At 40.7% G+C, this 14,919-nt stretch overlaps 3 protein-coding genes and 1 long non-coding RNA gene across 6 annotated transcripts in view; 3 read left to right on the top strand and 1 right to left on the bottom strand.

Moving 5' to 3' along the window:
• Positions 1–530: 530 nt before the first annotated feature.
• On the top strand, positions 531–1,492 carry LOC131213990 (venom allergen 5-like). The gene is made up of 2 exons (XM_058208279.1): positions 531–1,084; positions 1,145–1,492. Exons 1-2 carry the CDS (start codon positions 537–539, stop codon positions 1,386–1,388), a joined length of 792 nt encoding a protein of 263 aa, XP_058064262.1. The 5' UTR covers positions 531–536; the 3' UTR covers positions 1,389–1,492.
• On the bottom strand, positions 1,309–2,961 carry LOC131213989 (antigen 5 like allergen Cul n 1-like). Of its 2 annotated transcripts, none has more exons than XM_058208276.1 (4): positions 2,824–2,961; positions 2,106–2,620; positions 1,786–2,021; positions 1,309–1,693 (listed from the first exon to the last, which is right to left on the bottom strand). In XM_058208276.1, the coding sequence occupies exons 1-4, from the start codon at positions 2,828–2,830 to the stop codon at positions 1,423–1,425; spliced, it is 1,029 nt and encodes a 342-aa protein (XP_058064259.1). In that variant the 5' UTR covers positions 2,831–2,961; the 3' UTR covers positions 1,309–1,422. The 2 variants fall into 2 exon arrangements, with proteins under 2 accessions (XP_058064259.1, XP_058064261.1); XM_058208278.1 differs by having other exon boundaries at positions 2,834–2,934.
• Positions 2,962–5,984: 3,023 nt separating this feature from the next.
• On the top strand, positions 5,985–12,597 carry LOC131213245 (probable E3 ubiquitin-protein ligase makorin-1). Of its 2 annotated transcripts, XM_058207251.1 has the most exons (4): positions 5,985–6,117; positions 6,930–8,015; positions 8,195–8,480; positions 8,802–12,597. In XM_058207251.1, the coding sequence occupies exons 2-4, from the start codon at positions 7,036–7,038 to the stop codon at positions 8,916–8,918; spliced, it is 1,383 nt and encodes a 460-aa protein (XP_058063234.1). In that variant the 5' UTR covers positions 5,985–6,117; positions 6,930–7,035; the 3' UTR covers positions 8,919–12,597. The 2 variants fall into 2 exon arrangements, with proteins under 2 accessions (XP_058063234.1, XP_058063235.1); XM_058207252.1 differs by lacking the exon at positions 5,985–6,117 and having other exon boundaries at positions 6,791–8,015.
• A 1,479-nt stretch (positions 12,598–14,076) lies between these two features.
• The window catches only part of LOC131213768 (uncharacterized), a 1,432-nt gene continuing 589 nt past the window's right edge, over positions 14,077–14,919 (top strand). Inside the window, exons 1-2 of the long non-coding RNA XR_009156974.1 lie at positions 14,077–14,188; positions 14,305–14,647. This is a non-coding gene — a long non-coding RNA (uncharacterized LOC131213768). The remainder of the gene's footprint in view (positions 14,189–14,304; positions 14,648–14,919) is intronic.

The raw sequence follows: 14,919 nt of genomic DNA, 5'->3' as shown, positions 1-14,919 counted from the left end.
ATGCGTAGAAAATCTTTTCCGCCGAGTTTTTATTTTGTAAATTGATTCCCCTTTTTCATATATTGAGCTCTTTCAGCACTAAAAAAATCAGTTACAGTATCAAAAGCATGTATGATTTTAAATTATGATTTTGAACAACGATAAATCAACATCATTTAATACGAGAATCAATAATAATAACAGAATATTTATAATACTTGAACACGTGTATTACACATAAAATGTTGAATTCAATCAAAACACATGCAAAGAAAACAAAAAAATTGAAAAAGACCGTCGATTCTTCCGAAAACGAAATGTGTCAAGGGCTCCTATACAAGTTCCCCACAGTGCGTTTCGGAGAGTTGAGATAGGCAGCTTGAACATTTTACATGCACTTTTAATGTTTTACACGGCACGACTATCTATAGCCTATGATACAATACATAGCTTTATAGGAACATTTTAATGCTTCACGCGTCACGACTCTCTATAGCTCATGATACAATATATAGCTCACCCTGACTCATAGCTGTTCAGTCGTGGAAGGATTACAGATGGCGTTTGGGCGGTCAATTCGTGGCACTGCTTGGCTAGTGATCTTTGTTGCTAGTGGCTTTTGTTACAAGGACGATCGCTATTGTTCGCTCTGCTCCCATCACATTGCTTGTGGGAACACCGACCAGTTGCATGGAGATTGTCTCAAATATAGCGGCGTTAACCTCACCGATCTAGGCCACTATAGGCATCAAATAACGGCACATGTAAATCATCTACGCGATAAGTTTGCGTCTGGCCATGTGAACGGCTTCAACGAACTCTACGGGCCAATGCATTTTGTCACCTGGGACGAGGATATGGCCGATCTTTGCCGGCTCAATGTGAATTCTTGCAAATTCGGGCACGACAAGTGTCGTGCGACACCCAACCACCCGTATTGTGGCCAAACATTGGGCAAATTGACCAAGTGCGTTCCAACAAACAGGGAAAAGGAGCTTACCATCAACGTGCATCGTAATGTAATTTTACATCTGATCGACCGATGGTTCGCGGAGCACCTGGATACAAAACCGACAGATGTTAAACACTATTCGCATAACTCATCGTACGTGTCCACAATTGATGCCTGTATATTTTTGTTATTTTGTGGTGTGTTTGTTTTCAGCCTACGAAAATATGAAATTGGCCATTTTCTTCAACTGATCAACTGTAACGTATGCAAAATGGGATGCTCTTTGGTGTCCTATCGGGAGCATCGCCATCATAGCGTATGCTCAACATACATCCTTTGTTGCAACTATTCTTACATCAACATTATCAACCGACCGATTTGTAGCGTCAACCGCTACCCAGGAGCTTGTGAGAAAAACGGATATTATCATCATTTGTGTCAGCACTGCTCGCTATAGTGATAGTTGGGAAATAAAATTTCACCATAGCTTTTCAAACATACGCGGAAATAGCTTTAATAAATTTGTTCTCTTCTGCACTGCACAATCCAGGGTACTTGGCATTGTTTCCGGTTACGCAACGACTTGCCGTTTCTCCCTTGCGGTACACGGATTGTCCGACGATATTTGTTATCGCGTAGTTACATGCGTATAATATGACCTTGAACACAAAGTCTTCCGTCCTTTTGGGGTAGATCATAATACCACATCCAACGGCAGTAGTCCGGTCCGAAATCATCTGCGTAAAGTGGCCGATGGTGGCACTGTATGGTAAAAGATCGGAAGAAAAGTTAATCAAATCAACCGGTAGAAAACGAGATAGACGTCGTACACAGTAGCAGTAAAGCGCGCTTACTTGTATTCGGTGGTGTAATGGTCTAGAATTTCCTGCACTGCATCCTTGTACTCGCTAAACCATAGCATAGTAAGGTTGTTGACTATATCAAAGATGTTCTGCTCTATATAAAAGGAGCCGATTGCCAAGTTTTGTCCAGCCTGCAAAAACCGTGCCGTACTGCGGCACTCATCGTGTTCCAACTTACAGCTACGTATATTGATCTCGGCTAAGTTCGCTAACTCATCATCCCAAGTCTGTGGTTAGAAAACGAATAAAATAACAATTAACTAAGAATCATTTAAAACATTGCTTACATTATTTGAACCGTTCAAACGTACCACTGTCGGCATTCTAGACGCAGGTTCAAACGAAAAATTTACATCGGCACCTCTGGCCAACGCATCGCGCATCTGGTTGTGTATATCTACAACGAACTGTCGCAGCTGAGAGTCCATCGTTAATATCATCCGCCCCGGTGGACACTGTGCACTGAACGAACCATTAAATGCGCATGCCACGTGCTTTAGAACAAGCTCTTCCCCAACACTATTACGGCGTATACATAGCTCTGGTTGGCAATAATACTGGTACGCAGCGCTATCCACCCTTTCCTGATTGTCGTCAATGTGGTAATGGGTTACGGTTACATCACTCGGCTGCTGGAACGCTCTGGTGTTTGCCTTATCCCAGGACCAAGAAAGCTCGGTATTGGCCTCACCCGTCGTCGTCGCCAGATCAGCATTGTAGAATACTGTTGTCGTCTGCCTAGCATCCAACTTTGCCGATGTTCGCACCCCGGTGATTAGTAACCACTGCACTACCAACAATTGTGCATAAACAGCTACGTTCATCCCTACACACAAATAAGCGAACATTTATTGTCTATTAGCTTTATGATTAATTGGCAGAAGTGGCTTTACGATGACCTCTAGGCCTCTTCCGAATAAAAGAGCCACTTTAAAAATAGCGGCACCACCTACATACAGCACCTGTACCGTAACAATTGTTTATGCTGACTACGATCTCTTCGAGGTACCTCACATTTAATTGTCTTACCTCGCATTACCTTTAAATTCGTTTCCAGGATAGATCGTTTGTATTTCGCTTATACTTCGTTTCAGGTGCTTTTGATTGAATCGATAAGATGGGATTGTTGATCGACGACCGGGTAATGCTCGTTGGCTGAGGGTCTCTGCAAATACGCAAACTACTCTCCAGAGTAGCAGCTCGCCGCTTCATCGACAACTAATCTCTTGGGGCACCAAGAAAACGGTCTTATATACCTGTACAGATACCGTTGTGCACATCCCAGTTCCAGCTCGCTTCCTGAAATAGCTCTGGTGGCGGTAAACCTCATTGGGCAAAATAATAAATATGTGGCAGATGACCCTTAGTCTAATGAATTCGCATTTCATCTTCTTCACGCAGAATTATTTGCTTAATGGTTTACAAATCCACAAAAAACTATCCCTCGAATTAGAAAACCGGAAACTTAAGAACATTGGTGTTTTTATTAAGAATGAATCGCCGCTACAGTGGACTACTGTGAAGAGAAGCCTCTTGCGTGAAGTACGTACGTGTACGTGCCGTGGGTCAAGGAATTGCTATTCAAGTGTTCGTTGGTTCGCTATGAAACAATTCGTTTCCACGTGATCATATTGTTCATGCAATATCAAGGAGCGTACGAAGGCTCAATCTGCAATTACAGCACAGTGTTTTGTCTGCAATTTTTAATTAATATATTCTTCTTTCTTCTTTGGCGCTATAACCGCTGTGCGGTCTTGGCCTGCACCAGAGACATTGTTAATATCTCTGGTGCTATTCGTAACAGTTTGTTTTTTTTACGGGCGGAGTTGTTAGCCCTGCGCCAACCCCCCTCTCTGACACACCGGTTTCGGGAATCGAAACCATGGCTGTTTGAGCGACAACCGGTTCCGGCATTCGAACCCAGGCCAGCTGCGTTGAAATAATTTATTAATGGTATAAAAACAGAGTATCCATTGGGAGTGTTATAGCCGCGTACTCGCAGGTAGTTTCCATACAGTCGTATGTGTTAATAGAAAAGCATAGCATTCAATGCAGCTCAAATAAATGTTGCTTGATCCCTAAAATTGAATTGGCCGTAGAACCAAGGCTTATCATATGTCGCACGCCGCCTATTCCTCTAAATTGTTCTGCGATCGACCTCATAGTGAGCGTTACATAGCGTTCTCCTCTAGCATGGCATCCTACCCCTTCCAAACACACTAGTAAAGGCTGGTCAGATCAACTGCATCCTACGCTGCCCAACCATTGTTCTCTCTCCCGTACAACATACCCGCAAGCATTGCATACCGAAGCTATCATCGATGTTCTGTTTTGCTCACGATCTGCGTCACGAACATTCTCCATTTTCTCGTCCTTACATTGTAGAGCTGCTCGAGCTATTAAAGGAGCTGATAAGCAAGCTGTGAATCGGTAGTCGTACACATTTCATCGGACGGTGCGTGCAGTGGTTCCTAGTAAAGCATATATCGGCAGTTCGATGAAGAGTATATTTATTAGCCCAAAGCGCTGAATGCGAATGATTAATGAATGTAAGTGAGATACACCCAAATGAATAGCTGGAGCCACACGGTGCGTAAAAACTAGCGTTAAATTAATTTGTAATGCCAAATCGCTTAAGGGCGGTTTACACGCTGCGATCTGCAATGCAATATCGCATGAAGTGACATTTCCGGAGACGTCATAAATGTCACTGCCGCGGGTGGAAATCTGAAGACTCGACATGCAATTTGTGAACAAATTTCAAAACAGGGTCAGTTTGTCGGTTGACTTGTTGATGTTTTGTTTTGGCCTCTTATTTATATTTTGGACGCTTCGTCAACGTTCGCGAAAGTGTGTAACTGAATTTATAAAAATTTACGAAAGTCTGCCATGTCTTTGGCAACTAAAAAATAAAAAATATAGTGATCGGAATAAAAAGGCGGAGGCATACGATGCCATTTAAAAGCAATTTCCTCGACACTGTAACCTCTTCGCACGTTCTTTTTTCGCTTTTTAACCGAAAAGCACAATGGTAAGGCAAACCAACACAGTGTTGCTTCCATGGCTGATTCCAACATGTCCAACCGACAAACTGGCACTTGTTTGAAATTTGTTCACAAATTGCATGTCGAGTCTTCAGATTTCCACCCGCGGCAGTGACATTTATGACGTCTCCGGAGATGTCACTTCGAGCGATATTGCATTGCAGATCGCAGCGTGTAAACCGCCCTTTACGCTTCGTGTGGCAGCAAAAATATAAAACCGAAATGTCAAGCGTGTTTATATTCGTGGTTTTGGTCAGAGAAAACAGAAATCGAAGAGAAATAAATTGATTTCTGAAAAAAAATTCTGTTTTTTTCGATTTTGTTGCTATACCAGCAAATAAGAACATTTATTATCTTCTGTTTGTAAGCAAAGCGTATGCAAAAGTATTTACGCTCGGGTTTACGCCTCGGCCGACCCGTAAACGTTTTGACACAAGCGCAGCAGTTTGGCATTAATCTGTAATGCCAAAAAATAACGTAACGCGTAACTCATCTAACCTATCACGTATTTGAAAAATCAAAACTAGTTTCTTTCCTATAATTGATTTTAAGTTTTGACAGTATTCAAATAAAAGAAAAATGTTAAAATTTCAATTAAAATTTAATGAAAACTGCGTTTATGTTTCGAGTAACGTTGCATCCTTAATAATACATAATATGTTTTTTGTGATTGACTCCTTTCTTAAGTAAAGAAGCGACGATGCTGCTGAACAGCTGTCTTTGGCGTTGCTGCGAGAGCAAACATATTTAACTGCAAAATTACTTTCGTGACCAACAAACTAGAGGATGTAAACCGTTTTATTTTGCAATCACGGCGTTCTAAAGCTGGGGCCACACGAAGCGTAACGTAATGTTTTTGGCATTTCAGATTAATGCCAAACTGCTGCGCTTCTGTCAAAACGTATATGTGTTGGCCGGAGCGTAAACAGTGTGGCATTTATCTGAGATGCCAAAAATACTACGTTACGCTTCGTGTGGCCCCAGTTTAAGAGTTCTGTCCTCACATTTTCAATCGAGAAACTCTAGGCACCATTAGGCACTCAATTTTGACAGACGTTGTATAAACCACTTTTGCGTTCCTTCGCGTCAATTTAGCACTTCGGAGCGCAGTTAACCTCTATGCTGATAGACAGCGCCGCTTTTGCAGGCTCAAAGTGTGCAGGTAAAACGATCAGAAATCATGTGTTAAGATTTGTTCATAAGAAACACACAAACTGTTTCCAAAATCAGTGTTATTTCAATTGTTCGTCGTCGATTCGTTTAACGAATGGGATCGCAGGTCCGTATTAACAGTAGTGGTCTTTTGCGAATAACGAGAACGAGTATGAGCAAAAGAGAGGAAGCGAAGAAGAGAGAGAAACTAATGAAAAAATGCCAATGTACGCTCGTTCGCTATCTGTGTTCTACGAAACCGCCATTTAAAAGAGATTCAGGAAGTGAGGCGTAGCTTAAAGTTATGTTGCTGTACCCTATAGCTTGACATTTCATGAATCGACTATTTGGAACAAGCAAAGATACATTACTTTATTATTATTGTTTTCTTTAGTCAGAATATATTATTCCTTTCCGTGTTTCCTTAAGAAACAGACTGCTGTATTTATTCCATTACCACATCGCACATCCTGTAAGAAGTAAACTGCATCTGTTTGTACCGCACGGCTGATAAGACCAGTAAAAACGTGTGTTTTCATTTTCGCTACATCCTGTCAAAGGAAATCACGGAAAATGGATTCGACTACGTTCTTCCAGAAAGGCCCCGCTCCTGATTGAAGGTTATTTGCTCTGGTTATATACCTTGTTACTCACTATGGTGTAGAACTATTGCAATTGTGTAGATTAGAGATGATATGTTTCATGGTTTTATTTGTTGGGATGCCATTGTCGGATTGCCGGTGCCGTTCTGCCTAAATATTATTTGATCAAGACATAACCCTCTGATAGAGCAGAAATAGTAACAAAGAGACAGTGACGATAACAAAATTGTGCATCGAAACAACGTGCAGCTTCGAATATTAAATACTGAAGCTTAACCCTCTTTTTTTCTCTTTTTTTATCAAATACGCACATTCATCGGTGGAACCGAATGATAAGAATCCCACTCCGTGTGTAGTGAAGAAAACCGCATCGTACTGGGCACCCAACTGCAACTCATTCAAACTATCCTGCCAAGCAAATCAAACCCTCAAACTTTATCGTAATGGAAACAAATATCACAATGCCGCACACTGATGAGCGTCCACCCACACCGCACCCTGATACGGAATGGGTTGCGCATCCGACCGCACCACTAAGAAACACATGCCAATTCTTTCGGCTAGGCTTCTGTCGTTTCGGAACCGAGTGTAGCTTGGTCCATGGGATCACCTCTAGTACAGACCGACGAAACACAACAGATATCGTGCCAACGGTCATAACAAAAGACGTAGCTCAACAGGAGCACGATCAGCCACAACCATCACAGACGCAATCGTTTTCATCGTCATCACCGACTAGGAATCGCAAAGCAACCAGAATAGAGGAAACAAATCAAAGCACCAAGTCGCAACCTACTACAGGAGAGAGCACTGCACAACAAAAGTCACAGTTTGATCCATCGAAGTGGATCAACGCGCCTGTCTTCGTTCCGCGCTCTCGTCTGCTTGATCAGACAGCTGCCGCATGTAGCCATGACCATCAGATACAACAACAACAAGCAGTCAGTGAGCCAGTAAACGAATCAAAGGACTGCAGTGCCAGCACAAGCGCCATCAACTGCTTATCATATGCCAGCATCGTAAAATCAAACGACAACCACAACGGGTCTGAACTTGTCGTGACAGCGGATACTGAGATATGCAACTACTACGAGCGCCACGGGGTGTGCACACTCAAGGATTGTCGCCTGGTACACGGGGACCTTTGTGAACTTTGTGGCAAGTACGCTCTGCATCCCTCTAATCACGAGCAGCAACGAAAGCATAACGCCGAATGCATCAAGCAACACGAGCTTGACATGGAACATTCATTCGCGGTGCAGCGTTCGCGCGACAAAACTTGCGGTATATGCCTCGAAGTGATCTTTGAGAAACCAGTTCGCGAGCAGCGATTTGGTATCCTTCCGAACTGCAACCACATCTTTTGTCTCGCGTGTATTCGTACCTGGCGCAAGGCATCAAACTTCGAAAACAAAATCAAACGGTAAATTTTGATGTCTGACTTATGGTTTATTATTAATACTTGGCTGGCTTACTACAATGCTCATTTTTATTACTTTTCGCTCAAGAAAATTAGAGCCATTTGCTTACATTTTCATTTGCATACTTTCCACTCGTTTTTGCAATTATCGTCGATTTACGTAGTTCGTTTTGTTTTTGCAGCGCCTGTCCAACGTGTCGTACATCTTCGGACTTCGTGTGCCCTAGCATCGTATGGGTTGAGGCGGGTGACGAAAAAGATCGGCTTATCGGTGATTACAAAAAGGCTTGCAAAGGGACCGACTGTAAGCACTTCCGCATGGGCTTGGCGAAATGTCCTTTCGGAAACCGCTGTTTCTATCGCCACGCTTTACCGGATGGAAATCTGGTTGACGTAGGGGCACCTTCTCGCCAACACGATCGCAGCAGTGGCCAAAGACGTCGCCGGACCCATCACTTGGAGCTCCAGGTAGGAGGATATATGAATATATATATACCTGTTCTGCTAAAACGAAGTGAGCCGTATAACCAACTGAAACATTAGATTACAGTTGATGCACCATCAGAGTTTGATCTTGACGGTGTGTTAGAAACCGATAAATCATTGCAGCTCAGTCAAAGAATTTACGAGCGAACCTAGGCTAGGGTAACAGGAATTTTATTTTGTGTACGCGTTTTGTAAATGATTCTGTATTTGTTATGGTTTATGAACGGCTCATTAGATTTCTAAATTATACTTCCTCTATGCGCTCTAACATATTTATTTTTCTTTCTCTTTTCTCTTTTATAGGATTTTTTTGCGCAAATACTCCAACAGCGCGGCATGTTACTGGACGAATTCGTAACCTATCTGCTTTCAGATGAAGAAGGTTCGGATGTGTCCGATCTGTTTGAATTCGAGGTTTAGTGTGGTTTACGTCAAAGATTCAAGCCAGTTATATCGCAAACAGAATCGTACATCGTCAACCAAGTTGAAGTAAATTGAAGGCAAAGTGACAGTAAGAGAGAAGCGAAAACAAATGGTAGAGATAGATTTATTGCATAAGTGGATCATCTAAGGATGGGCCATGTTTTGAAAATTGTCAATGAACTTCGGCCAAGATGTATGTATGTGGCCGCCAAACTGAGAGCAGAACGATTGAATACTATGAATTGGGTGTGCTGTGGTAGCATAGCCAAATGCGATGTTTAGTTTTAGGCAGAAACGCAAATAATTTGATGATTTGCCCAGCGACCAGATTATAGTCTCTGCTTGCACTAGGTCTTTCCAAAAGCAGGATTGCGTTTCTTCATAAATCAAAGCATCACATTCGTGGATGCGTCCTGTCGCAGGATGCCCAATTTTTGTACCATTTTGCTGATAGTGTGGTTATCCCTTCATTAGAAAAGCAAGTATATCGCTCAAGGACGATCATAATTTAAGAAGGCTTGTGTAAGGGCAATGCTACCAAACTCACTCTTCTTTCCACTCTCTCTTTTTGCTTATTTTGTTGTTGTTTCCTATTGTCTTGTTTTGTCTCCTACAATTTTTCTGGCGGCCAATTGTACTGTGTTACCTCATGTTCACGTTATAATTGTACACATTTGGTAACAACATAGTCTCATTCCTAAGCCAGGCCTCAACTGAACAAGCTCACCATAAAGCGGTACAAGGACGTTCAATTAAGAATGGTCATTTAGTGCGCATTCCGTGGTGAGCATGCGATAATTTCGCTATTCAGCAAGCATATCATATTTTGAATGCTTTATTGATACTCTTATTATATTCTGCTTATAGCATATCTCTACTTATTAAATGTAGTCCAGTCTATTTTTTGTTTCGCATAATCATTAATATAGTTAATTCAGTTTCCTCGTAGTTCTGTTTCATGGCTATTGCGGGGATATTTTAATGAAGGGTTGGAGCTATGTGGCACTTTGGGCAGGAGGAGCACGCCATTTGAAAAATTCGAAATAACATAATCTTCTGGCAAATCTTCGCGCAATGATTCTCCAAGAAAGAAAAACAAGACACCCTGAATGCTTTGTTGACCGCTATACTACATTATGTTCAAAGAATTTTACAAATTTACGAACAAAAACAGACATAGCAGTGAAAACATGGTTAAGCCTACATCCAGCATACTAATCGGACAACTTTGGGTAGGATGAGAACGGAAGCACGAAAAACTATTTTTGTTTTTCTTGTAAAGTCTGATTGGACAGAAGGGTGAAGCAAACGCGCAATGCTTGCCGAATCGAACTTCCGTTTATCCTTATTAATTCTCCAATCACAAAAACAGAAGGTTCCTCCTTGCCCACCTACACCACGTTTTTCGCAGTGTGGCAGTGAAGTTGTACATATTGTTAATTTCATGTTGGCAGAATGAAACGAAAACAAATACAAACAACACACTCATGCGCATACCGAATATGATCAAATATATCTCACGTTGATGAATGCTCGCAGTTGGGAAAACATAAACAGATTTGCTTATATGAGACAGTTCTAGAAAGAGTTAAAGAAATGCATACAATATGAAAAAGAAAAACATCGACAACATCGCGAAATATTAATTTCAATATGTGTGTGTATGAAATCAGCCGAAAAATGGAAAAATAGAAAACGAGCACGGATTTGCCTACTATTAGCCCTTGAAGAGTTTATTAGTTGACAATATAAAATTTAAAAAATGGACGAACACACCTTAAGCCTCACTTGAATTGGATTTTCCTTGACGTATTTGAAAATAGGTAGGAAAAACGCCTAAAGCTGCCGACTCAAGAACTGCCGTTGATTGTTGTTGACCGTTTTAGAGTCGCAAGTAATAGTTTACATTATATGTCGTTAGTAAACCTTTCACATCTTATTGGAAATATTTCAAAGTATAAGAAGTCGCCTTGAATCATACAGTGGCTGGCATATGGATCCAACACTGGTAAAAGAACCAATTTATTACTCTAATCTTTTTGATTCCTCCTTCCTTCCTTCTTATTTTCGTCATGTTTCGTTTAGTTTAGGTTTTGGAAGTGCGAAGCACCTAGCACATCCGATAAAAAGATGCCTTAACTTCCGCTCCACATTGCGTTGTAGTAAACTCGTGTGTGTCTTTCTGTATATACCAGGCTACCTATTAGATAAACCTCCTACTTCATTATTATCGAGATGTTGATTAATTAACCTAAAGAGAAAAGGTAACTCATGGAGTAAAACGAAATAGATGGGAAACTACTGGGCACAGCTTTCAGAACATAGTATTGCATCGTCAATCAGATAGGTTTCCTTCGATTCCACATTTGTTAAGATATACATAATCATAAGCGTGTCTCAATAGCTAAGTATGCCTATTTACACATAGGGAATAGTTGAAAGGAATAAAATTTGAAATTATCGTATGCAAAATACGAAGTAACATACAAAGAATGTTACTTCGGCGGCACCAGTTACAAACGTATGAGCAACCAAATTTTAAGGGTATCAAAAACTAGCACTTGTCTTTCAAACGATGTAAAAATATTTTGAATTCAAATTTAAGATAACTGCGTCAGTCAGGAAATACGCACAATATGATGGGAAATATGGTGAATCTGAGTCGATACCGGTTTCTCTTTTCTAACGTCTGTTAATTTTCTAATGAAATCTTTAGTGCTTCGCAATTCTTTTATACCAAACCCATTGTTTAATGATAAAAAGACGGATGGTTTTTAAGACGAAGGAAAAACTAAAGATGGCGAAAGGGATAACGTGCTACTCTACATGCTATGCATGTTAAATACCAACTGACTGGCTTGAAAGGCAATTGCTGCAAGTAACGTGAAAATTTATAAAGAAATAATTATGAATTTTATACTGAATTTAGAATTGAATTTGAGTTTGAAATTTCATACTTTAGAAAATAATTAGACTTGAACAAGTTCAGCATATTATTTCACAAGTATGTTTTTCAAAAGATAGCATCAATGAATCATACTAACAGTAACTGACAACTGTTTCAAGACCTCAAGGTCTTCGCACCGACGATGTTTATTTGAAAACTTTATATTGCTTTATTACATATGTTACATCGAACAGATATTGCTTCATCAAAATGTTACATTCATTAGGCTAATTTCATGGAGTCACAAATATCCAAATCCAACGAATGGTAAAAACCTATTATACTTTTACGGTTAACGTTCTGGGTCAAAGTATTGCCCATTTCAATCCTTTTTCGAGGTTTGTCCAGGATTGCGTATTGTCTTCAATTGCTAAGACAGGGCACTTTGGAATCGCTAATAATAGAGCAATTAATAATTTTACACTGTGTTTGAAGAATGTTTCCCAATCACCATAAACTTCAAGGCGTTTAAAACCCGGTTGTAATTTTCTTATCGTCTGTAGCGAACACCATATAACCACGCAAGAAAAAGCTTCTCAGAAGAACACATTTCTAGCAGATGAAAAGGAAATAGTTTGTGAAAATGGAACACATTTGTAGATGATTGATATTGAGAAGAGAAAGCACTATAGAAATAGTATAAATAAACATAACATCCTCAGCAGGTGGTATAGCCAACATCACCAAACCTTTACGTAATTCGATAGAGTTTCGTTTATTTAGGTATGAATTTCGATCCCCACAGTAATAGCTTTGTAATTAGCCCAATTCAATGAAAATATTCCAATCATACACTTTTACTTAGTTCGAATTTACCAAAATGTTTTATTTTTGATCACGATACGATGAAACTTTCTGATTCCCCTTTCCTCAAACGAGGACCCTGTGGAAAGGCCGGAGGGTCAGGTGTGCAAATGTTCCCCATGTACCTTAATATGTTATGATATAGTCGCTATGCTTATTTTAGAAATTGTAATATGCCTATGCTTATGGAGACTGCTCACGTGGTTTAGCTTACTTGCTGTTAGCTAGCAGAACTGATCAATGATACGTTGCAAAAGTAGCTAAACAGCGGTTATCCTCTGTCTAGTAATCTGAGCCCTGAATCCAGCAGCACTACAGCACAGCAGGGCTGGAGGAAATGTTCCCAACTTTCCAGGCTCCACAGGGCCATTTGTTATCCGCCAGCAGTTCATCTTTCACTCGAATCATGACGTAGATCACGCTGTGTTCCGCAGACTCCATAACCCTTTTTTGTAAAGTTTGTTCGTTTCAAACCTCCTCATACCCCCACCACGGAGGGGCAGGAATCCCGAGCCTGCCGAGCCGTAACGCTGCAACTTCAACAGGCGTGGTGAGAAGAACAGCGACTGGAGGCTGAGGCTGCGGCCGCTGCTGCGGCGGCTGCTACAGCAATAAGATAAGTTGGCCTTCTGCACAACTTATCCGACAAACACCTCGTTAACCGTGGGGTTAATGACGTTGTTTGCTAACTTGTTTACCGTACGTTCCTTGTCCGGCTGTGCAAAGCAAGAGCGGAGTAGCGACTGACAGCTCCTTGTAGCGGAGCTGGAACCGTCTATACGACTACATCCGCGACTTGCGAATGTGACTAAATGTATAACTATTTGTAAATATGTGCTTTATTTATGTATATATATTATCTGAATAAAATGCGATGATACATCGCATTCCTGCCCCCGCTGTATGCCAGACAGGATCCAGACGAAGGGGGGGGGGGGGGAAACATGTTGTTTTCCCGCATCGGGAAAAATTTTAAAAAAAAGGCAACGGAAAAGTCTTTCGCCCTGTCGTTCGAGCGAAAACAATTAGACATCTTTTTTTGTATCACAAGCATGCAAAATAATTTTAACTTAATTATTACTTGTAATACAAACACAAATTCATCGTGAAACTATTTTAATTCTCGCACCCAAAATTCAATGTGTCTTGAACTTCCAAGTGTGTTTTGACAGATTATTAATGTTTATATTTGAAAGTTCAAGACACATTGAATTTTGACACAAACACAAAACTGCGGCGGCGCTGTCAAAACGTATATGTTTTGGCCGAGGCGTAAACAGTTTGGCATTAATCTGTAATGTCAAAACCATTACGTTACGCCTCATGTAGCTCTCCAGATAGAAAAAAAACTGGTATAAGCCTGTGGTATAAGCCTTTAACCTGTGGATGATCTCATTTATTTGTCACCGCAGTTGGTATCCCTGCGCGTCATGATAAAATAATTTTACATTTCGGTTGTTCGGTCGACAAAATGTCGACTCGGTGTTACTTTCGGTGGAAAACAGTTGTACGAAAGGTAAATTATGACTTTGCACGAATAAATCACTGTTTGATGGCCATCGCGGATGCAGAACGCAGAGCTTTCATGCAGAACGTTAGTTAAAAACATATATTTTGTTTGGTTCTTAACAGCACAATGACAGGAAAGCACATGACTAATCTTTTAGACTGCGTTAGCTAATGACTTCTAGTATTGAAGCATTGAATGAAAAAAGTTCGGGCTGGAGTCTTCATCACTGAAACAATGGAACAACGTTTCAACAACGATGATAGCCATCGTAGCTAAAACAATTTCCCGGAAAATGTGCCTGTAACAAATGCGCTGATGCCGAAGCAAGGGCAAACGCCACAGATAACAAAATGCCGAGCAAAAGGTGGCTCACCATCGACCAATATCTTAACACCGTGACAAAGCAGAGTGAACTGAAGTAGTTACAACTTGTAGTCAAAAACACATGATGTCAATCCCATCAAGGTGAGTTCGTTATATGAAAAATTAATTTTAGAAACACGTTTTCTTGTGCTAATGATGACAGAATTTCTTCACCTGAAAATTCAACCAATTTCTTGAAGATACCCCTTACGTTGACATTATTTGTCTGAAGATGCCCATAAAATAATAAGTGGGTTTATTACTACCCATGTTACTATACATTTTTATTAAACAACCAAACTATTTTTCCATTCTTTAAGGTTTGAGTGTGCCCCGAGCACTCTATTTGTAAGTATCGGCCTTTGACAAAAGCT

This window comes from Anopheles bellator, chromosome X, assembly GCF_943735745.2.
Source record: "Anopheles bellator chromosome X, idAnoBellAS_SP24_06.2, whole genome shotgun sequence".
In the NCBI taxonomy this organism is placed as follows: Eukaryota; Metazoa; Arthropoda; class Insecta; order Diptera; family Culicidae; genus Anopheles; species Anopheles bellator.
The sequence above is the reverse complement of the archived record's forward strand: the minus strand, read 5'-3'. Positions and strand labels throughout refer to the sequence as shown.